This window comes from Ranitomeya imitator, chromosome 6, assembly GCF_032444005.1.
Source record: "Ranitomeya imitator isolate aRanImi1 chromosome 6, aRanImi1.pri, whole genome shotgun sequence".
Classification (NCBI taxonomy): domain Eukaryota; kingdom Metazoa; phylum Chordata; class Amphibia; order Anura; family Dendrobatidae; genus Ranitomeya; species Ranitomeya imitator.
Window position 1 is genome coordinate 246,582,601 of NC_091287.1, and position 23,243 is coordinate 246,605,843.

Sequence of the window (23,243 nt, forward strand, 5' to 3'; positions counted from 1 at the left end):
GTTAACTTCCTCACAGTAATTCAAAGTGAGCCTGCAAGGGGAAAACGTATGACAATTTAGGATACAAGTCATATAATGGCTAGAAATATTGTTATTTCTCAGGGCCTGATTCATCATTTGCAGGATTTTTAATGTCATTTTTTCTTTTTGGACTTGTGGTTTTCAATGACGTCTTTTGTGTCAAATTAGTGAAAAAGGCACAAGTGATTCATGAATTTTGTGCAAAGGCCAAGATTGCCATTCTTTCTGTGGAGCTAAATTGGGTGACTTTTTTTTTGTTTAAAGTAACATTTCAGAAATCTGTCCAAAACATTTGGAAAAGTCAATTCGATATAAAAATCAGAAAATTAACTAAACCATAAAAGACAAATTGAAAAAAAGGCGCAAATCGTTTAATGACTTTGTTGCAATCAAAAAGTCACTAATTAAAAGGTATTCATTCAAAATACACATAGAAATGCAATGATAAATCGGGTCCTTCATGTTTACTATGTGTAGGCATTTCAAAGCTGCAGCATTAATCCTCAAATTACATTTCTAATAATGCCTTGAGTCTTCTGTGTGAGGATCTGTACGTCTAAATGCACAATCTGCTGTCCATAGCTTTGTGAGTATGCCATACACGACCCCCAAAAATCACTTAACCTGTTGTGTATATATCATGCATGTGCTGTTCAGACGCAGCGCTAGAGCCAGATTACTAGAAAATATAGTTCATACATTAATGCCATGAATATTAAACAATGCCTCCCATAAATACAGGCAGACACGTAGGTATAGATGTAGATGAAAATGACAGTGATATTTGTCCCCTCAATCGATTTCCTTTAGGTAACCCCATCTGAGTTTTGCTACTTTACAATAGAAGGCATTCAGTGTTTTGTTTGCCAAGAAATCCTGTATTCTAATTTTCTGATCCAAACATTTAATTCCACATACCAGTTAGCATACGCTGGTACATTAATTTTCCCTGCTGGTATCCTCTTTATGACAACCATCTGTTCAAGTTTTAGCCTGCTTTCTCTAGTGCAATCCAGCAGAAATTAAAAACCAACAAGAGTTATTTCTGGTGGGACCATATAGTGTCTGGGAGAAGATTGAACATACATTTTCCTGCAAAACCCTCTGTACTATATATACAAGAGTCTAAATTCACATATGCTCAGATACCATATAGGGTACATCTATTTCCTACTACCTCTATCTCTAGGCAGCAAAATTCTCTTCCAGGGATATAAAGGATTTACGCAGCTTTCCACCCATGACTGGAAGCACATTTTGTGCCAGGGGCACAGTCTCTTCCTGACTGTGTACTTTTCATAATAGAAAGATACCAGTAAAAAGGCCTAAATATCCAAGAAAGAATTTAATCAAGAAATGTATAATAGATACATTAAAGGATGTTTGTAGCATTTATATTTGTCTATAATGAATCCTTCTTGGCTCATCTGGTGTGCAACGCAGCATCTTTATTGCAGGGACGATCCTGGTTCTAGGAAAGAACTGTCATTAATTTGAGAGATGCCTGGGACTTATCCTTTCACATTTCTCATGTCATGTCTACAACATAAATGACTGATCTACAGTAAAAGAAAACATAGCAAAATTCTTACATAGCTATAGATATCAAGCCACAAAACGCACAAAGTGCCAAAAGGTGCTTGTCTCAGCTGTTTGACATAAGGAGTAAGAACTATGGGGTGGTTTCTTGGACCCACTACTCCAGATCTAAAGCTGAGGCAACGGCATGCAGAATATCTGCTTCTGGGTCAAATCCTGACTGATGGTACCTAATCAGTGCTTAGAGTTTACCACTATTTGTCCACCCACTTTTTGAAAATTGACCCCTGGTTCTCAATGGGATTGAGATCATGGGAGTTTCCTAGCCATGGCCTCCAAAATTTAATTTTGTTCACCGAGCCACTTAGTTATCATTTTTGTCTTGTGACATGATGCTCCATCATGCTGGAAAAAGCATCGTTCATTCCCAAATTGCTCCTGGTTCTTTGGGAAATGTTTCTTTTGGTCATGACTGTACTATTATGTGTAAAAATATGTGAACCACAGTTCTGAGTTATCATAGATTTACCTCTAGATGGCTCAACATTTAGGTAGTAGAAACACATAGGAGAAAATAAAATGGTATTGAGGGTGTATTTAGATGTTTGTATAATTTGAGCATGTTAAGAACATACTTTTGGTAGTGCATCATGGGTAGAGGCATAATGTGAGGCAGTTACTTCCAGCGCCACTTTCTAAGGGGCTCTTCCCCATGCCGCACACTTTGTGAATTGATGTGCTCCTGCAAACACACAGTACGTACCTGCCTGGAACTGCTTATACAGAGTGGTGCAAATGGGATGAGTTTTTCATCAGCTGCTGCGCTCTGGATAGGCAGGGACCGAAATAATAAAGCTCAGAATAATGAAATTGTTGAATATGCAGAGTACAGCAGCTAATTACAAACTAATGTCCACTGCTGAGCTCTGCATACGCTGCAACACATAATAAATGAAGGCAGTATTGAATCAAGTGCTCTGCACATGATTCAAATCTGACTTCCCTCATTGTAAAGAGCTGCGTTTCTGTTTTTACAATTTTTCTAACTCTAACTAGGGTTAGGGCTAAGGATATGTGCACACGTTCAGGTTTTTTCGCGTTTTTTTCGTGTTTTTTCGCTGTAAAAACGCTATAAAAACTCATTAAAACGCATACATTATGCATCCTATCATTTAGAATGCATTCTGCATGTTTTGTGCACATGATGCGTTTTTTTCCGTGAAAAAAACGTATCGCGGTAAAAAAAACAGCAGCATGTTCATTAATTTTGCGGATTTTCTGCGTTTTTCCCGCTATTCTATGCATTTGGGAAAAAACGCATAAAAAAGCGCCAAAAACGCGTGAAAAACGCGGTAAAATCGCATGCCGATTTCTGGCAGAAATGTCCGGTTTTTGTCAGGAAAATTTCTGCAAGAAATCCTGACGTGTGCACATACCCTAAGGATTGTTTTAGGGTTAGGCTTAGACATAGGGCTAGAGTCAGGTTTAGAGATTGGTTTAGGGTTAGACTTAAGGGAAAGGGTTAGGTTTAGGACAAGGGTTTGGAATAGAGTAGGGTAATAAAGCTTACATAAAAATGTAATAAAAGAAAAGAAAAAAATGTCTATACTTTTAAAATTTATGAAAGTAAGCTGAAAAAACTAAGCCGTGAAAGCACAAACTATAATTACATTAGTATTTTTTACTCAAATTACAATACATGAGCTTGGGCTATACTATAAGGCGTTCAATACTGGACTGGTGGAAGGAACTTGCCTTGCCTGAGCACTGGTAACCTACACTACGTTACTGTCTACACATCTATTTTTGGTAATTGAATACCACTAGCATTTCCCTATTTTAGTGTTTCTAGCGTAAATGCTCCCGTATACCAGCCGATACATTGCTGAAGGACTAGAAGAGAACATGAAACTCTACGCAGCCTTGTATGTTATTAATGGAAAGATCCCACTGCTGTCAGAGGTTATTCCAATAACTATGGCACATTATATATTTGTGTTGGTACACCTACACGTCTTCTGATAATTATTTAGGACATCCTGCATATGTGACCAAAATATGTAAGCAAATGTCAAGCTTTTGGCGAATTTATACATGATTCTTGTTCTATATGTGGCACCCCTAGGGGTATTTGCCACAAAAATAGTTACTGACAGTAAGTACAAATACTAAAATAGCAAGACTGCACTACCACCTCCGGCCAGAAGGGGGAGCTCCAGAGACTCCCCTTGATCCATTCTGGTCTGAGAGAAGAAATGGCAGTTGGGCCAAGGAGCTGATAGTGAGAGGTCATACAGTTGAATCTCTAACAGCCCTGTGACTGTTACCAGGCCTAAATCACCGGCCTGAGGAGAAGAGGGATAGAGAAAAAGGACATTGTGAGAACCGGGTAGCATTAATCACTACCCAGAACAGGCGCAAAGACGGATACCGGATCCGTGGCTGTATTCATTATATATAATACAGCAACCGGAAAAACGTGAGGTGATATCAGCTTCACTAGGGTCGGATGCAGCAACAGACACAGAGTTCAGCGGTACTCCCAGAGGGGGTAAACCGATAAAAGGACTCGGGTTGCCCGTCGAACCAGGACCCGGAGGGGACAGATTGGGCCGGCAGCCAGTTCACATACAGCAGCAGGGCCACACAGAAATTGCGCACAATAAGAGGCGAAGACCCCGGCAGGGTCAAAGTAACTCAGAGTTCCCATACAGACTCCGGTGACAGGACTGGTTGTAAATCCTTTTATGTTAAAGTAAACTGGTTAAACGTTTCAGTGCCTCAGTCTTTCATTTGGACAATAGCCATCTATCCAGGATCGAGATCGTCACCGCTGGGAGAACCTGCTGCTGATCAAGTAAGTGCCTGTCCCCTCATGATACCCCTTACACTGTGCATTGCCTGAGGCCACAGCACCGGGTCAAGCCACCCGTGACATCCCCCTCAAGAGACAGACTCCATTGGTCCGGTGCTGGGTATCCCGGTCTCCTGGGCGTGACAATTGGCGTCACGAACAGGATCTAGCCAGCCCGTATACCGGGTATTGTGTGCCGTGATTGGAGCCCAAAACTGTGAAAACTGGGATGAAAAATCTTGAAAATTGACTTTATTAAAGAAAAATCCATTCCCCATTGAAAACTATTGAAAGTGACTTTTCCCCATTGGTTATAATGGAGTAAAGATGGCCGCCATCCCCTGAGGTAATCACTTCATAACCGTTAGGCACGAGACTGTTAATTGAGCTACGCCATCACCTGAGCCCCAGTCTAACTGAAAAACTTCAGAATCTGCCATTACAGAGCGCGGTGGGTGGGAGCAGCAGGGGGCGTGTCATTGTGGGCGGCACCAAGCTGAGCGCTCTGACATCAGAGCAAGGGGAAAATCGATCCTGCTGCACAGCGGAACGAATCTACACTATCCCGACGGAAGCGGAGGACCGGAAGGGTCCGGATTAACTAAGGGGGCACAGTATGTCGCAGCACGGAGACGCCGCAGCACTCGGCAACGCTAATGCAGCTGAAAGACAGAGTGTCAATAGAGAGTCCGGCAGCGCAGCGGTGCAAGGAGTGGCGCCCATCATGCCGGTGCTGATGCCATATACCCCGGGTGGCCCATGGCTTCCAATGTATGAAGGTGAGCCTAATACCCTTGACGATTTCAGAGAAAAGATGCTGGCCCATTTTGACATGTTCCCTGTGGGTGAAGTTCAGCGTGTTAGTCTCCTGATGATGCAGTTAAGTGGCCATGCTAAGCGAGAAGTCACAGCATGGGCAGCTGATCTAAAAGGCACTGTTGAACGCATATTTGCTGGATTAAAAGCTACATTTGAAACCACGGCCAGCAGCAAAGCTAAAATACGATTCTTTAGTTGCAAACAAAAAGCTAATGAGGGCGTGAGAGACTTTGCCTTAAACCTGCAGGAAGCCCTTAAATCACTTACACTGGCTGAACCCATTTTAAACACCGGAGCGGATAAACTGCTAAGAGATCAATTTATTGAGGGACTCTACACCCCTTCTCACCGGGGGCATGTGAGCATGCTTGTTTTTAAGAACCCTGAATTGACATTTGCCCAATTAAAGGAGAGCGCTATACGTCTCCAGCTGGCAGAGGCACCTCGGGATCAGGATCCTGCGCAACCCATGGCAGAGGCACCTCAACAACAGGGAGTGCCAGTGACATCAGCTATGTCTGGGGCCATTGCTAAGCCCCTGGGGCCCAGTACTAATGAGGCTCTTCAACAAAAGCTTGACTCTTTAGCTGATGTTGTTGCTTCAATGGCTAAAACCATGCAGGAGATGAGAGGACACAAGATGGAGTTGGCAAACTGTAGAGAGGATGTTCCATGGATGAGACCCCGGAGATACCCGACATGGAGAGGACGACCCCGCGACCGCTACCAACCGGATGGACAGCCCATTTGCCGCCGTTGCCAGCAGCCGGGCCACTTTGCACGAGATTGTGATTTAAACGGGAATCCACTGGGAATGCGGGCCGCTTCGCAGGAATGAACTTTCAAGGCCCAACACCCTGGCACGACAGGTACATCGGAGGACGACCCATTATCCCTATCGTGCTGGACGGAATTCCCCTCAACGCTTTGCTGGACACAGGTTCCCAGATTTCATCTATACCGTATATCCTTTATAAGAGGTACTGGGCTGATGCAGATATTGATAAAGGGCCCTCTGATGTTGAACTAGATATATGGGCCAGTAATGGTAAGTTGGTACCGAAACTAGGATTCAGGGAGATGACCATAAAGATTGGTAAAGTAGAACTGAAGAAACAGGGTATAATTGTTGTTGATGTTGACCGGCGGAACTGTGAACCAACTGTATTGATAGGAATGAATGTGTTAGAGAACTGCTTTTCCGAAGTCATTTCTGTCTTACAGCAAATTGCTGAAACTGCCCAATCCTGCCAGCAGAGAGTTCTCCGGAGAGAAATAAAAGTATTGATGTTAAGGCAACAGGTAGAAGTTGCAGGTGGAGAAATCGGCAGTGTGAGGGTAAGTGATCCAACGTCTATTGTAATCCCACCAAAAACAGAAATGCTGGTATGGTGTAGAGCAGCCATTGGTACTAAGGGACGAGATTATCAAGCCTTAATAGAACCAGTGTACACCGACAGCAGGCCCACTATACTCACAGCACGAGGGATAGTCGAGGTACACCGGGGACGAGTGCCGGTACGACTTTTGAACTGTGGAGAGGAAGAGGTCACTTTGCCAAGGTATGCTACAATGGCAAAGCTATATACTGTTGACAACAATGCCATCACAACCATTGAGCCCTTAGAACCAACCTGTCAGGTGGAAGGCAATGGCTCAGATGGAGAAATGGAGGATTGGTGCCAACAGCTACACGTGGGCATAAATTCAACACCTACCCATCAAAAACAAGGGGTGTATAGGCTAGTGACGGAATATGAACAAGTCTTCAGTAAACACCCATTGGACTTCGGACGGATAGAAGGGGTAGAACACACAATCCCCACAGGTGACCATCCCCCAATAAAAGAAAGATATAGACCCATACCGCCCGCTCACTATCAATGTGCAAAAGATATGCTGAGGGAAATGAAACAGGCCGGGGTAATAAGAGACAGCTGTAGCCCCTGGGCGGCCCCTCTAGTGATTGTCAAAAAAAAGGACGGAACCATGAGAATGTGCGTAGACTACCGGAAGATTAATAACATCACCCATAAAGACGCCTACCCCTTGCCTAGGATAGAAGAGTCCTTAACTGCTTTGAAATCTGCTAATTATTTTTCCACCTTAGACTTAACAAGCGGGTATTGGCAAGTCCCTGTGGCTGAGAGAGATAAGGAAAAGACGGCATTCACCACACCAATGGGTCTATGTGAATTTAATCGCATGCCGTTCGGACTCTGCAACGCATCCGGTACCTTCCAGCGGCTGATGGAATGCTGCCTCGGACACAAGAACTTCGAGACCGTCCTCCTGTACCTAGATGATGTGATCGTCTACTCAAAGACTTACGAACAACACTTAATAGACCTGGCAGAAGTGTTCGAAGCCTTATCCAGGTATGGCATGAAAGTCAAGCCATCCAAATGTCACCTTCTCAAGCCAAAGGTACAGTACCTGGGACACATCGTGAGTTCGGAGGGAGTAGCACCAGATCCCGAGAAAATAAGCGCCATAAGGGATTGGCCAAGACCTACCAGCGCAAAAGAAGTGAGACAATTCCTGGGATTGGTGGGTTACTATCGCAGATTTATAAAAGGATTTACCAAGTTGGCAGCACCCTTGCAAGACACCTTGGTAGGGCAGACGAAGAAACCTTCAAACCGAAACCCTCCTTTTCAGTGGAACGACGAAAGGGAAGACTCCTTTGAACAACTAAAGAAGGCACTAACCGGAGAAGAGGTTCTGGCATACCCAGATTACCATAAACCTTTCATCCTCTACACCGATGCCAGTAATGTGGGACTAGGAGCGGTGCTGTCACAAAAGCAAGAAGGTCGGGAGAAAGTCATCGCCTTTGCAAGTAGAAAGCTCCGGCCTACTGAAAGAAATTCAGAAAATTACAGCTCCTTCAAATTGGAACTACTGGCAGTAGTTTGGGCTGTGACGGAGCGTTTCAAACACTATCTGGCCGCTGCAGAATTTATTGTCTATACTGACAACAATCCGTTGACCCACCTGGACACAGCCAAATTAGGTGCGTTAGAACAGCGATGGATAGCCCGGTTATCTAATTACAACTTCATAATCAAGTATCGAGCAGGTCGCAAGAATGGAAATGCCGATGCCCTATCCCGGATGCCACACTTGAGAGATGTAGAAGAGGATACGGGGGAGCTTGAAGAAATTGAACTACCAGCCTTCCATCGTCCCAAGGCAAAACATCATCAGTCAAGTACCTATCAGAAACAACAAGAGGTGAATTTTAATCCGTTAGCACACCATAGATGGGCTGACACCCAAGACAGCAATCCGGCTGTGAAGTTGGTGAAGGAACTGTTGACTGAGCAAAGTGCATATCCCTATGAGGATGCCCCAGAAGAGACGCATCAACTCTGGAAAGAGAGAGGCAAAATGTTCCTGTATCAAGGGAAGCTCTGTAGAAGATACACCAATCCGAAAACACATGAATTGGTTTGGCAGATTATTGTGCCTAAACAAGATGTGAAGATGGTCCTCGAAGCTTACCATAATGGTGCTGGTCACTTCGGTTGGAAAAAGTTAGAAGTACTTCTAAGAGAAAGATTTTATTGGGTCGGGATGAGAAAATCAATCGAACAGTGGTGCAGAAATTGTGGCCCGTGCAACCTCAGAAGAAACGATCAAAAGAACCAAAGAGCACCACTGCAGCCCATAATCACCAACCACTTGAACTTGTAGCCATGGACCACGTGAAGTTGACACCAAGCCGGTCCGGCTATGTCTATGCCTTGACCATCGTGGACCATTATTCACGTTTCTTGGTAGTAGTACCCGTAAAAGATCTGACAGCAAAAACAGCAGCCAAAGCGTTCCAAACGTACTTTTGTAGACCCCATGGATATCCGGAACAGGTTCTCACCGACCAAGGTACAGCCATTGAATCAGAGATCTTCAGAGAATTCTGTAATATGTATGGTTGCAAAAAGATCCGGACGACGGCCTATCATCCACAAACAAACGGCTTATGCGAGAAGATGAACCATATTGTAATAGACCTACTAAAGACTTTACCTGAGACAGAAAGGAATCAATGGCCAGAGAAATTGCCTGACTTGGTGGATCTGTATAATCATGTCCCGGTGAGCTCCACCAACTGCACCCCAGCTTACCTTATGCGTGCAAGACCCGGCCAATTACCAATCGATCTAGAAATGGGAATTCTGAAACCAGACGCAGAAGTTCAAGACTCCAATTGGGATATCATACGGCAAAAGCAGTATCGCCAAGTGCAAGAGAGTGTGGAAAGAAGCCTTCAGCAAACTAGAGAAAGACAAGAGCGAACTTTCAACTAGAATGCTCTAGCGACCCCATTAAGACCGGGTGACCAAGTGCTCAAGAGAAATCGTCGAACCAATAAACTGGACAATCAGTGGGAAGCCGTACCCTACACAGTTTTACCAACAAGAGTGGATAATCCTAAAATGTGTCTCATTAGCAAAAATGGAGGCTTAACATCTGTACTAGTGTCAAGAGACAATCTTAAATTATGTCCGGAAGCATTGAAAGAGCCAGACGTTGTCCAGCCAGAACCAGAAGTTATTCAACCCATACAGGTTCAACCAGTAAAGGAAAAAGAAGAGGAAGTGTATCACACCTGTATAGGAGACTTTCCCAAAACCCTACTAACATACCATGGTGCAGTAGTGGTTCCCATGGTGGCCTTTTACCCAACACCGAACCCAATACCAGAAGTCCCAAGACAGGAAGAGGCTGACCCCGTACTACAGGAGGTTCCAGGCCAGGAAGAACAGATTCCTGGTCAGAGTAATCCCATTCACGGTGGACTTGCCAACTCCATAGTCGTGGAATTATCTTTAGCAGAGCGGGCAGATACTACATCCGCAGTAGACAGTAGTACACCACATGAAGAGACACCGCTATTACGTAGATCACAGCGTAGTACCCAGGGTCAATTACCGGCCAGGTATGCAGATTACCAACTATAAAGCTCATAATGTGAATTGTATATATGTTATGCCGTATATAGTTAAACAGAAAATGTAGTATAGTCATTGCTATCAGTCTGCAACGTTTAAGCCCAGTGCCTACAGAGACTTGTCTGTATGAACTTATTGCATATTCTTGAACTTTTTATCAGCCCGGAGGCACTAAATCAAAGCTCCGGAAAGACTGCTTTTTGAACTTTGCTTTTTGCTCTTTTTGAACTTTCTTTAGACTTTATATTGATAACTCCGTTGGAAAAATGGAACTAAATTCCTGGACACTAAGTACAGTGCCGTTCCTAATACCTTCAAGGATAGAACTGTATTAATGGACGCTATTTGAAGTGACTTTTTACAGAACTCTATTTTTGTTTCCTTGAGTGGTTTTTGTAACTTTTCATTTTTAAGACTCTGTACATATTAATTGTTATTTCAAAATGTTATTGTCCCACAGTCCCGGAGTACTGTTCTTAACTAAGGGGGAATGTGGCACCCCTAGGGGTATTTGCCACAAAAATAGTTACTGACAGTAAGTACAAATACTAAAATAGCAAGACTGCACTACCACCTCCGGCCAGAAGGGGGAGCTCCAGAGACTCCCCTTGATCCATTCTGGTCTGAGAGAAGAAATGGCAGTTGGGCCAAGGAGCTGATAGTGAGAGGTCATACAGTTGAATCTCTAACAGCCCTGTGACTGTTACCAGGCCTAAATCACCGGCCTGAGGAGAAGAGGGATAGAGAAAAAGGACATTGTGAGAACCGGGTAGCATTAATCACTACCCAGAACAGGCGCAAAGACGGATACCGGATCCGTGGCTGTATTCATTATATATAATACAGCAACCGGAAAAACGTGAGGTGATATCAGCTTCACTAGGGTCGGATGCAGCAACAGACACAGAGTTCAGCGGTACTCCCAGAGGGGGTAAACCGATAAAAGGACTCGGGTTGCCCGTCGAACCAGGACCCGGAGGGGACAGATTGGGCCGGCAGCCAGTTCACATACAGCAGCAGGGCCACACAGAAATTGCGCACAATAAGAGGCGAAGACCCCGGCAGGGTCAAAGTAACTCAGAGTTCCCATACAGACTCCGGTGACAGGACTGGTTGTAAATCCTTTTATGTTAAAGTAAACTGGTTAAACGTTTCAGTGCCTCAGTCTTTCATTTGGACAATAGCCATCTATCCAGGATCGAGATCGTCACCGCTGGGAGAACCTGCTGCTGATCAAGTAAGTGCCTGTCCCCTCATGATACCCCTTACACTGGCATTGCCTGAGGCCACAGCACCGGGTCAAGCCACCCGTGACATCCCCCTCAAGAGACAGACTCCATTGGTCCGGTGCTGGGTATCCCGGTCTCCTGGGCGTCACATATACCATCCCTCAAGACAGAAGGACTAGGCACATGCAGATAAATATGGCTGACCCGAGCTAACAAGGTTACATTAGGTCACATAGTTATGTATGGCTGAAGGCTCATGTTTCAGAGATGGTGACTACTTGCGTTCTTCCCGTATGACATCTTAAGACACTGATTACTATGTATTTTGATCGCGTGTGAAGGAGTCTCATGCAGTAGAAGAAGCAGGCATGCTCTGTCGATTGTCCCCGTACACTGCCTGCTGGAATATGAGATAAATGCATGCAGATGGCATTGTCCTCCATTTTCTGCCAATTAGATGCATTTTACACACCTTTATATGGATGAGAGTTTCGCTCAATGTGACATAATAAATGATTTGTGAGGGCAGAGAATAACTCGGTTACAGATCTCATTTTTCACACACAATGTGAACACAATTTGATTACATTCAGTGCAGTCAGAGGATGGGTTGACAGTCCCACAGGCCTCAAGGCAGTTTAAAGCCAAGTGAACTGAAATTGTTCGTTATTACCAACATTGTTACTGTCCATCATGTTATCCTGTAACTCTGCCATACACGGCATCAATAATAATCTTGGCCCTAGAATCTGACAAGATTGTATTTCTATCATTATAGCATGGCCAACGCAAGTTAATGATAATGTTCTGCCACTCAAATGTGAGGTTAAGATGGTGTTCATGGAAAAGCAGGTCTCAAGACTATAAATCCCTCATTCAACACCAACATACAGGTGTGTCTCACAAAATTAGAATATCATAATAATTTTATTTCAGTTCTTCAATACAAAAAAGTGAAACTCATATATTATATAGAGTCATTACAAACAGAGTGATCTATTTCAAGTGTTTATTTCTGTTAATGTTGATGATTATGGTTTACAGCCAATGAAAACCCAATAGTCATTATCTCAGTAAATTAGAATAATTAACATAAACACCTGCAAAGGCTTCCGAAGCGTTAAAACATAGCTTTTATTGCGGCATTAAAACAAAAAATAAGTTAAAAAGGAAAGGGGTGGGGTTAAAGAATCCTGGGGGAAGCAGGTCTATGCATTTCAAGCACATGCTCTTAGTCCTGACAATGCTCAAAACGTGTAGATCCTTTAATCCCGTCCCCTTTCCTTCCTCCTTTTTTGACATTTTTTAAAACTATTTTTTGTTTTAATTTTGCATTAAAAGTCACGTTTTAACTTTACTAAACCTTGCTGCGCATGCTGGATTTTTTCCTTCTCATTACCTTATTACAATGTAGTTCCAAATATAAGAATAATTCAGCACTCTGTTTGCTATTTACAAACTTTTCATACTGTATTCCAGACTTCGCGTAACAAATTCTGAGCAGCAATTCCTGGAAAAATCTATATGTTTCGAGAGGCACAGTTTGACTCAGGGCATGACGCTTACCCATTTTCACATTTTTAAAAAGTAAAAATGGTGGCATAAGCCTGTTTACCTATCTGTTCCTACCTCTTTTTATTATAGCACCTTTTGAGATTTGAGCTAGGTTCCCACTGTCTGTAAATAAGAGGCATAGTATATTCATACTGACCAATGATAAATTATATACCGTAGATCAAACCAGTGATGGAACACAGACGCAGCCTCAATGGCTGGCCAATGTTATGTTGATAACTTTTCATAAGTGAAACAGATGTCAGTGTTATCACAAGATAACCAACAACTGTCTCATATAATAATGGTAACAATAAATGGTAACTGTATCATCACTCTATGCTATAAGTTTGAGTTCAACTATATTGCAGTCTATGCATGAGTCACTTTTTTTATGGTGCCAAACCAGGAGTTGATCCAGTTCTTAGAGATGAATATTTTGTCAAAGTAAGCAAGAAAAGTAGCCCTGCTCATGAGATATTACTGTGCCTTCATTAATATGTAATCAAATAAACTTTTTTTTCTATATTTATTGCCTTCAAAAGCTTTAGAAGGGGCAGTGTTGTTGGGTCTTATGTAATGAAAATTGATATTACAGACATACAAAGACAGAAAAAATCATGGAAATATTCCTCCAGTATTAAAGGGCATCAGGCACGAACAGACACCTTCAATTGATGGCCTCCACGAAACATCCTATTCAAGTGAAATAATGCTCATATAACCATTCAGAGTACTCGCCAAAGATTTTATCACCTCTGTTATCAAAATTATGGAAACCTCAATTAAACACCAATGGACTCCATTATAAGTCAATGGGGTCCAACTTTCACCATACATTGTCCTAGGATCTGGCTTAGGGTCACGGCAAATTACAAATAGAAGACACAATTAGAATGAACTCTAAGTTTTTAGTGAGTGAACATACTTTGGCTGAGAAGGCTCTGTCAATCCATTGACCTTTTGTCCTACGTGACACACTACATGACCTAACATTTTACCTTACCACAGGACAGAGCACAGATACACAACCATTGCTGTAAGAAGCAGTTACTGAAGTTGGTTCCTAGTTGGTAAGATGGACTAAATCATAGTAACATAGTAACATAGTAACATAGTTAGTAAGGCCGAAAAAAGACATTTGTCCATCCAGTTCAGCCTATATTCCATCATAATAAATCCCCAGATCTACGTCCTTCTACAGAACCTAATAATTGTATGATACAATATTGTTCTGCTCCAGGAAGACATCCAGGCCTCTCTTGAACCCCTCGACTGAGTTCGCCATCACCACCTCCTCAGGCAAGCAATTCCAGATTCTCACTGCCCTAACAGTAAAGAATCCTCTTCTATGTTGGTGGAAAAACCTTCTCTCCTCCAGACGCAAAGAATGCCCCCTTGTGCCCGTCACCTTCCTTGGTATAAACAGATCCTCAGCGAGATATTTGTATTGTCCCCTTATATACTTATACATGGTTATTAGATCGCCCCTCAGTCGTCTTTTTTCTAGACTAAATAATCCTAATTTCGCTAATCTATCTGGGTATTGTAGTTCTCCCATCCCCTTTATTAATTTTGCTGCCCTCCTTTGTACTCTCTCTAGTTCCATTATATCCTTCATGAGCACCGGTGCCCAAAACTGGACACAGTACTCCATGTGCGGTCTAACTAGGGATTTGTACAGAGGCAGTATAATGCTCTCATCATGTGTATCCAGACCTCTTTTAATGCACCCCATGATCCTGTTTGCCTTGGCAGCTGCTGCCTGGCACTGGCTGCTCCAGGTAAGTTTATCATTAACTAGGATCCCCAAGTCCTTCTCCCTGTCAGATTTACCCAGTGGTTTCCCATTCAGTGTGTAATGGTGATATTGATTCCTTCTTCCCATGTGTATAACCTTACATTTATCATTGTTAAACCTCATCTGCCACCTTTCAGCCCAAGTTTCCAACTTATCCAGATCCATCTGTAGCAGAATACTATCTTCTCTTGTATTAACTGCTTTACATAGTTTTGTATCATCTGCAAATATCGATATTTTACTGTGTAAACCTTCTACCAGATCATTAATGAATATGTTGAAGAGAACAGGTCCCAATACCGACCCCTGCGGTACCCCACTGGTCACAGCGACCCAGTTAGAGACTATACCATTTATAACCACCCTCTGCTTTCTATCACTAAGCCAGTTACTAACCCATTTACACACATTTTCCCCCAGACCAAGCATTCTCATTTTGTGTACCAACCTCTTGTGCGGCACGGTATCAAACGCTTTGGAAAAATCGAGATATACCACGTCCAATGACTCACCGTGGTCCAGCCTATAGCTTACCTCTTCATAAAAACTGATTAGATTGGTTTGACAGGAGCGATTTCTCATAAACCCATGCTGATATGGAGTTAAACAGTTATTCTCATTGAGATAATCCAGAATAACATCCCTCAGAAACCCTTCAAATATTTTACCAACAATAGAGGTTAGACTTACTGGCCTATAATTTCCAGGTTCACTTTTAGAGCCCTTTTTGAATATTGGCACCACATTTGCTATGCGCCAGTCCTGCGGAACAGATCCTGTCGCTATAGAGTCCCTAAAAATAAGAAATAATGGTTTATCTATTACATTACTTAGTTCTCTTAGTACTCGTGGGTGTATGCCATCCGGACCCGGAGATTTATCTATTTTAATCTTATTTAGCCGATTTCGCACCTCTTCTTGGGTTAGATTGGATCCTCCCACTCCACCCCAGTACTGATCAAAAGTTTGAACGCCTTTCATGCAATTTCCAACCTCGTTTTTTTTTTTAAATGTGCACATTGTAGATTCAGCCTGAAGGCACCAACACAAAGGTACACATATGAAAACAAGGACTAAAGAAACATGTGAGATACAAACGAAAATATATATTAAACCTTAATTTCCTCAAAGTATCCCCCTTTCACTCTGATGACAGCTTCATTAGGTACTCACCAGAAATGGCGTTTCAACAGTCTTGAAGGACTTCCCAGAGTTGCTGAGCAGTTGCTGGCTTATTTGCCTGCACTCTGCAGTCCAACTCATCCCAAACCATCAGTATGGATCTACAATATGGATCTACAATATGCACGCTCCAGTAAAAGCAAGGACAACCTTTGGACGAGCCAGTGTGTTCAAACTTTTGAATGTACTATATTAGAATAACATCAGCTGAATTCATTAAATTGGCCAGTCTGGCTAGTCATCTAATTTGTATTGGGGCCCACCAGATGATGTTGCAGGAGTAACGGCTTTCTTACAACACCTGATACCTTTGTTCCTGTGGTAAGATAAGGTGCCACCAGTGGTGTCTGGCATTAGCTTTCTCCACTGAAAAGACATGCACGCTTGGTCTAGCTTTACCTGTATGTGTATGGTGAGTCGGGAAAGAAAGATATACAACTGACTGCTAGCCGTGATTTATGGGTACCTTAAGCTGAGACTGTGCTTGAACTAGTAGATTTACATTATATGATATTTTGGAGCAAAAACAGAGAAATGATCAGTATATGTAAACCACACACAGATGTTCTACTGGCAACCCTGGCCAGTTAATTAGCCAGGCCAGGATAATTAGTGCCTCTTATTCACAAGTTCTATGTGTCCATTTTTTATTAATACATGTCCACCAGTGCATTTACTACCTTCTTAAAATAAAATGATGGCCAACATATATTAGATGAAGCAAGGTATGATGAGCACTAAATGTTCACAGAACATGAATGAATAATTTACTGAACTTTATTTTTTAACGCGTCGTTAGTAAAATAGATCACTGAGAGAGACTTGCTGCTTGGCTCCATTTCCTACACTGTATCACAAGAGAACCTCTTTGATGTTGTCCTTGCATGTACTTGCTGACCCTCGTTGGGGCAAATAATAGGTTTTAACCTTGCAATGTATAGAAAAGCTAATAAAATTTCGTGTTAAATATATTTCACCAAGACAAGAAAATATGTGAGAAATTACATTTGATAGTCGTTTTCTCCAACGCATTTAATCTACAGCCTTTATAGAGAATAAAAGTTTTTCCTTTAGATCTGATAGTAGCTCATTTAACAGCCAAAAAGTCATTACACCTATCATAACCCAGAAACCATTTATGTAATGGTCACCGGGGAGTCTGTATGTCACACGGACCAGAATTATAGATTTTTCAGTGTTAGAAGATGTCTATAAACATACTACGAAGAAACGTAAATGGCGATGTGCACATGCTCTTTTCTTAAAAAGCATTTCCTAATCCTGTCTTTACCAAAATGATCTTGTACATTACTATCATTGTAAATTAAAGGGGAAAAAACACACTACGGTGAAAGAAATCTCTAGCACATTAAAGCCTTATTCTGGACTGAATAACTATATTCAACCCAGGGTTAGTCATAATCAGGGCCGGCTCCAGGTTTTTGAGGGCCCCGGGCGAAAGAGTCTCAGTGGGCCCCCCCTTTAACACATACCCCGATTCATGATCGCATATAAACACAGCCATGTAGTATATAACACTGCCCACGTAGTATATAGCAGCCCACGTAGCATATAGCAGCCCACGTAGCATATAGCAGCCCACGTAGTATATAGCACAGCCCACGTAGTATATAGCAGCGCAGCCCACGTAGTATATAGCAGCGCAGCCCACGTAGTATATAGCAGCGCAGCCCACGTAGTATATAGCAGCGCAGCCCACGTAGTATATAGCAGAGCAGCCCACGTAGTATATAGCAGCGCAGCCCACGTAGTATATAGCAGCGCAGCCCACATAGTATATAGCAGCGCCACTCACTCAGGCACTGGTAGGACTAGGAGCTCCTCCTGAATCAGCCTCATATCTTCAGCAGCACGGCAGCCAGCCAGGGGCTGAGAGCAGAGCAGAGAAAGTGCTCTCTCCGCCCACAAACAATGTCACACTGGCTGCCTTCTCTTAACCCCTATGTGTGCCTGCCTGGCTGCACTGACTGAGTGAGAAGATGCTTGTGTCAGAGCTGGCACATAGGGGTTAAGAGAATGCAGCCAGCAGTGACTTTGTGGGCGGAGAGAGCACATTATCTCCTGCTCTGCTCTCCCAGCTGTATCTATGACAGCGTGAGTGGGCCCCCCTCTCTCCCCAGGGCCCCGGCATTTGCCCGGTGCGCCGGGTGCTGACGCCGGCCCTGGACTCATAATGACAATTGGGACTACCAGGACTAACTAACTACATGTGGATGCAGTGGTAATGCTATGAATGAGCCGCACTCTGCTGGCACCTGTTCCAGCAATGTGATCATTTTTTTATCATTGGATTATCACTACAGGACAACTGGCCTCGTGCCTCTTAGTCCAACCATGCCCCCAACATGATCAGCTGCTTTCTGGCACTATACAATGTATATAGAGAGCTGTGGTGTGGGGGTTTATACACAGACCAACATTTGAGCTTTGATAGATGCCATGAAGAAAGAACAATTGTGCTCACCCCACATCTTCTGCATCTTCATCACACTCAGCACCATACTTGCAAGCACCACATTTAGGATGTTTCCTATGAACCTCAGTTCCAGATCCTTCGTATTCTGCAAAACAAAAAGGATGAAGTCATTTCATGAAGCTTCAGATAATAGTACCAATATTTATAAGCAAATACCAATACTTGTCTATAACTATGATCTGCTTATTCTGTATATCTGCTCAGTTCCAGCTGGCTTTTAAAGTATGTTTTTCTCTGAAATGCCAGGCGTTTCAGAGTCAAACATACGTGGCTGAGTTCATACAGACAGTGGCTGATACATGGTGCCCGTGGATTTGGCTTACAAATTCTGATTGAAACACTGATCAAATACTGAACGTGTGAACGTCGCCTTAGTGACGACGTGCTTCTAATTGTGTATTAGCCAGGACAGACAGAAAGGTCTGTGCTTCCAACTGAACATCACCAAATACAGGCAATCATTACCGTATGTTTACTCACTAGAAATTATGTAATAATTGGACCTTTTAGTACATAAATAGCATTAAATTAAAAGCAAAATAAATACATTGAGATGTAAGTGACGCTCCGGAGGCACACAGCAAGCAGGGAATGGCCCATATATTAGAGAATAATTTAATCGCTATTACGGCTTAGTGACCTGCATTATATAATAGTTTAGCCCCTGGAATTGTTTTGTGTTGCCATGAATACAAAATGAGCACTGCATGCAGCTCAGGGGAGAAAGAGGATTTAATTACTTGAACAAAACCATCACAAATCAAATGGACGTGTGAAGGAATTTGCATCATGTCACATATATGTCACTGATGGACTTGGAAAATCACAAAACTATGATTTCAAGCTCTTGGTTTGCATTACAATATATATATATATATATATATATATATATATATATATATATATATATATGTACAGTACAGACCAAAAGTTTGGACACACCTTCTCATTTAAAGATTTTTCTGTATTTTCATGACTATGAAAATTGTACATCAAAACTATGAATGAACACATGTGGAATTATATACTTAACAAAAAAGTGTGAAACAACTGAAAATATGTCTTATATTCTAGGTTCTTCAAAGTAGCCACCTTTTGCTTTGATGACTGCTTTGCACACTCTTGGCATTCTCTTAATGAGCTTCAAGAGGTAGTCACCGGGAATGGTTTTCCCTTCACTGGTGTGCCCTATCAGGTTTTATAAGTGGGATGTCTTGTCTTATAAATGGGGCCGGGACCATCAGTTGTGTTGTGCAGAAATCTGGTGAATACACAGCTGATAGTCCTACTGATTAGACTGTTAGAATTTGTATTATGGCATGAAAAAAGTAGCTAAGTAAAGAAAAACGAGTTGCCATCATTACTTTAAGAAATGAAGGTCAGTCAGTCCGAAAAATTGGGCAAACTTTGAAAGTGTCCCCAAGTGCAGTGGCAAAAACCATCAAGCGCTACAAAGACATTGGCTCACATGAGAACCGCCCCAGGAAAGGAAGACCAAGAATCACCTCTGCTTCTGAGGATAAGTTTATCCGAGTCACCAGCCTCAGAAATTGCAGGTTAACAGCAGCTCAGTTCTAGCAGCAGCAGAAGACACATCTCTACAACAACTGCTAAGAGGAGACTTTGTGCAGCAGGCCTTCATGGTAAAATAGCTGCTAGGAAACCACTGCTAAGGACAGGCAGAAGAGACTTGTTTGGGCTAAAGAACACAAGGAATGGACATTAGACCAGTGGAAATCTGTGCTTTGGTCTGACGAGTCCAAATTTGAGATCTTTGGTTCCAACCACCGTGTCTTTGTGCGACATAGAAAAAGGTGAATGGATGGAGTATACATGCCTGGTTCCCACCGTGAATCATGGAGGAGGAGCTGTGATGGTATGGGGGTGCTTTGCTGGTGACACTGTTGGGGATTTATTCAAAACTGAAGGCATACTGAACCAGCATGGCTACCACAGCATCTTGCAGCGGCATGCTATTCTATCCGGTTTGCGTTTAGTTGGACCATCATTTATTTTTCAACAGGACAATGACCCCAAACACTTCCAGGCTGTGTAAGGGCTATTTGACCAAGAAGGAGAGTGATGGGGTATGCCAGATGACCTGGTGTCCACAGTCACCAGACCTGAACCCAATCAAGATTGTTTGGGGTGAGCTGGACCGCAGAGTGAAGGAAAAAGGGCCAACAAGTGCTAAGCATCTCTGGGAACTCCTTCAAGATTGTTGGAAGACCATTTCCGGTGACTAACTCTTGAAGCTCATCAAGAGAATACCAAGAATGTGCAAAGCAGTCATCAAAGCAAAAGGTGGCTACTTTAAAGAACCTAGAATATAAAACATATTTTCAGTTGTTTCACACTTTTTTGTTAAGTATATAATTCCACATGTGTTAATTCATAGTTTTGATGCCTCCAGTGCGAATGTACAATTTTCATAGTCATGAAAATAGAGAAACGTCTTTAAATGAGAAGGTGTGTTCATACTTTTGGTCTGTACTGTATATATATATATATATATACAGTATATATATATATATATATATATATATATACACATGTACAGTACTGTCCAAAAGTTGTAGGCAGGTGTGGAAATACTTGCCATTATTAATCAGCAAGTGAGAACAATCGCAGTATGCTGTGAATGGCACCAAGACTTGGCCAAGTCTTGACTCACTCAAATCCATATAAGTCTATGGGTGAGTGGCAACGCACAGCGCTCAGATTTCATCAGAGTGTGGTGCGATATACGCCATCACCAGCAGCTGGGCTTCGATCCTCTCATGTGAGAGCATTGGAGCACAATAGCATGACATTCGGCTCCCACTCGCAGCAGAGCAGAAGCCGAGGGTCATTAGAATATCGCATTGGATGCTCTTGCATAGAATGTGATACGCTGGTGTGATGCTGTGACTCCAGCCTTACAAAGAACCTCCACCAGTCTTCACTGTAGCCTGCATACATTCATTATTGTACTGCTCTCCAACCTATCACCAAACAATCTGACTTCTGTTACATCCTAATATCTCAAATTGTGACTTATAAAATCGCACTGCTGTCATTTTTCTGCAAACCAGGTCCTATGTTTTCATGCATAATTGAGTCATGTCATAGGTGGCTTTTTTCCCATAACAAAGTCCAGAAGTCCAGACTTCTCTGAACTATAGATGGGTGTAGTTGGTTCCAACTCATTGTGATGCCAGTTCTGAGCTGATGGCACTGCTGGACATCTTCCAATTTCAAAGAGAACTAAGCATGATGTGTCTTTCATCTGCTGCACTAAGACTCATTGGCTGAACACTGTGTTTTTTGTTAATTTCCAAAACATAAACTGTTAATACTTCAGTCTTTGAAAGCATTCTTGCTCTGCTGCATTTTCTGCATATTATATATATAAAATAAATGAATAAATCATTCCGTTTTAGTGTGTTTTTCATGCATGACTTCTGCTATTTAAGAGTGAAAATAATAGAAAAACTGAAAAATTGAAGGATGAACAAGATGCAAAGAGATAAGAAAAAATGAATAGGTCAAATTATTCTCAAGACCTTTGTTTCATCAGTAGAACAGTGTCTGTGGCAAGCTACAAACCTGATATGCTGCCAACAGGTGTATACCAGCCAGAAGCATCCCTTGCAAATATTGCATGTTTTTACCCATAGCAAACATGCAAAAATATAATTCAACTAACCCCAAGGAAAGAAAACAGTGTTTTCTGACCTTCTCCTAAAATATGACCCTATGAAGTTTCACATTGAATCATCACTGTAAGAATTGGCAATTGTGATGCTTCTTAGCTCCACAAATGTGTTTGTGCCAAGGGGTATTGCCTGGGAAGTTAAAGAGACCTAACAGACTTCATACTAATGGCAGGCAGTTTTAGACAGAAATGATATGTTATACCCAAGACTTATTAATACACAGAACTCAGCCCCCCAAAAATGACAATCTGAAATATCAACCACAACTGTTTTATGAGCTATGTCAGTGCCACCTGGGAGCTTACAATGCCACTCAAGAGCCCTTTTCTTTTAAAGGTTCACCCAGTGTTGTGACCAATGCAGTTACTTTGATTATTATGTTTCAGACCGGCCAATTACTGTCAAAATTTCCATATGTCTAGCAGCAAGGGCTAGCATTTTTGTGGTGACACTTGACTGCGCCTATTCCAACACTGATAATTTAGTGGCTGTTCTGACTTAAGATGGTGCGGCGGCTCCATTAGTCAATTGTTTGGGAAGAACCTGACAAAAAATACTCACTAAAAATACAATTATGCATTTTACGTCCTTTGGACCCCTTGGAATCTTTCCTGAACTGTAATAATTTGTGAAGTTACTTGTCTGCTTGAAGTGGCACCATATATTTTGCGATGTCTTATCTGTTTTTGATTGATACCACAGCAGTTGGAGAATAAATGTTATTTTGCATTTTTATCCTTTTATGCATTCAGATTTAAGAATTAGAAACCTGAAATATCTACTAAATTACTGGACAGTACCCGACAGTTGTAGTTTATCTCTTTTGCTATACAGGAAAACCTTATGTATGGAAATGTGTTTGTGTAATACCTTAATGGACAACAATGAAAAAAAAACATACAGCAAAAAGTAAGAGAATATTTTAGGCATAGAACATTATTTTATGCTTAGGACGGACCACAGACTAAGCAAATTTCATCCTCATTGTTTTTTTAGGTGATGTTATGTTTATTTACTAATGTAGATGCTAAGGCTAGATGTATACTAAAAAAGTCTTCGTTTTTCAGATTATGACCTGTCCTAATGATAGG

At 42.1% G+C, this 23,243-nt stretch overlaps 1 protein-coding gene across 1 annotated transcript in view; it reads right to left on the reverse strand.

Moving 5' to 3' along the window:
- The window catches only part of TMEFF1 (transmembrane protein with EGF like and two follistatin like domains 1), a 262,625-nt gene that overhangs the window by 68,589 nt on the left and 170,793 nt on the right, over positions 1-23,243 (reverse strand). Inside the window, exon 5 of the mRNA XM_069730570.1 lies at positions 18,443-18,539. Coding sequence (XP_069586671.1) covers positions 18,443-18,539 — 97 coding nt within the window. The remainder of the gene's footprint in view (positions 1-18,442; positions 18,540-23,243) is intronic.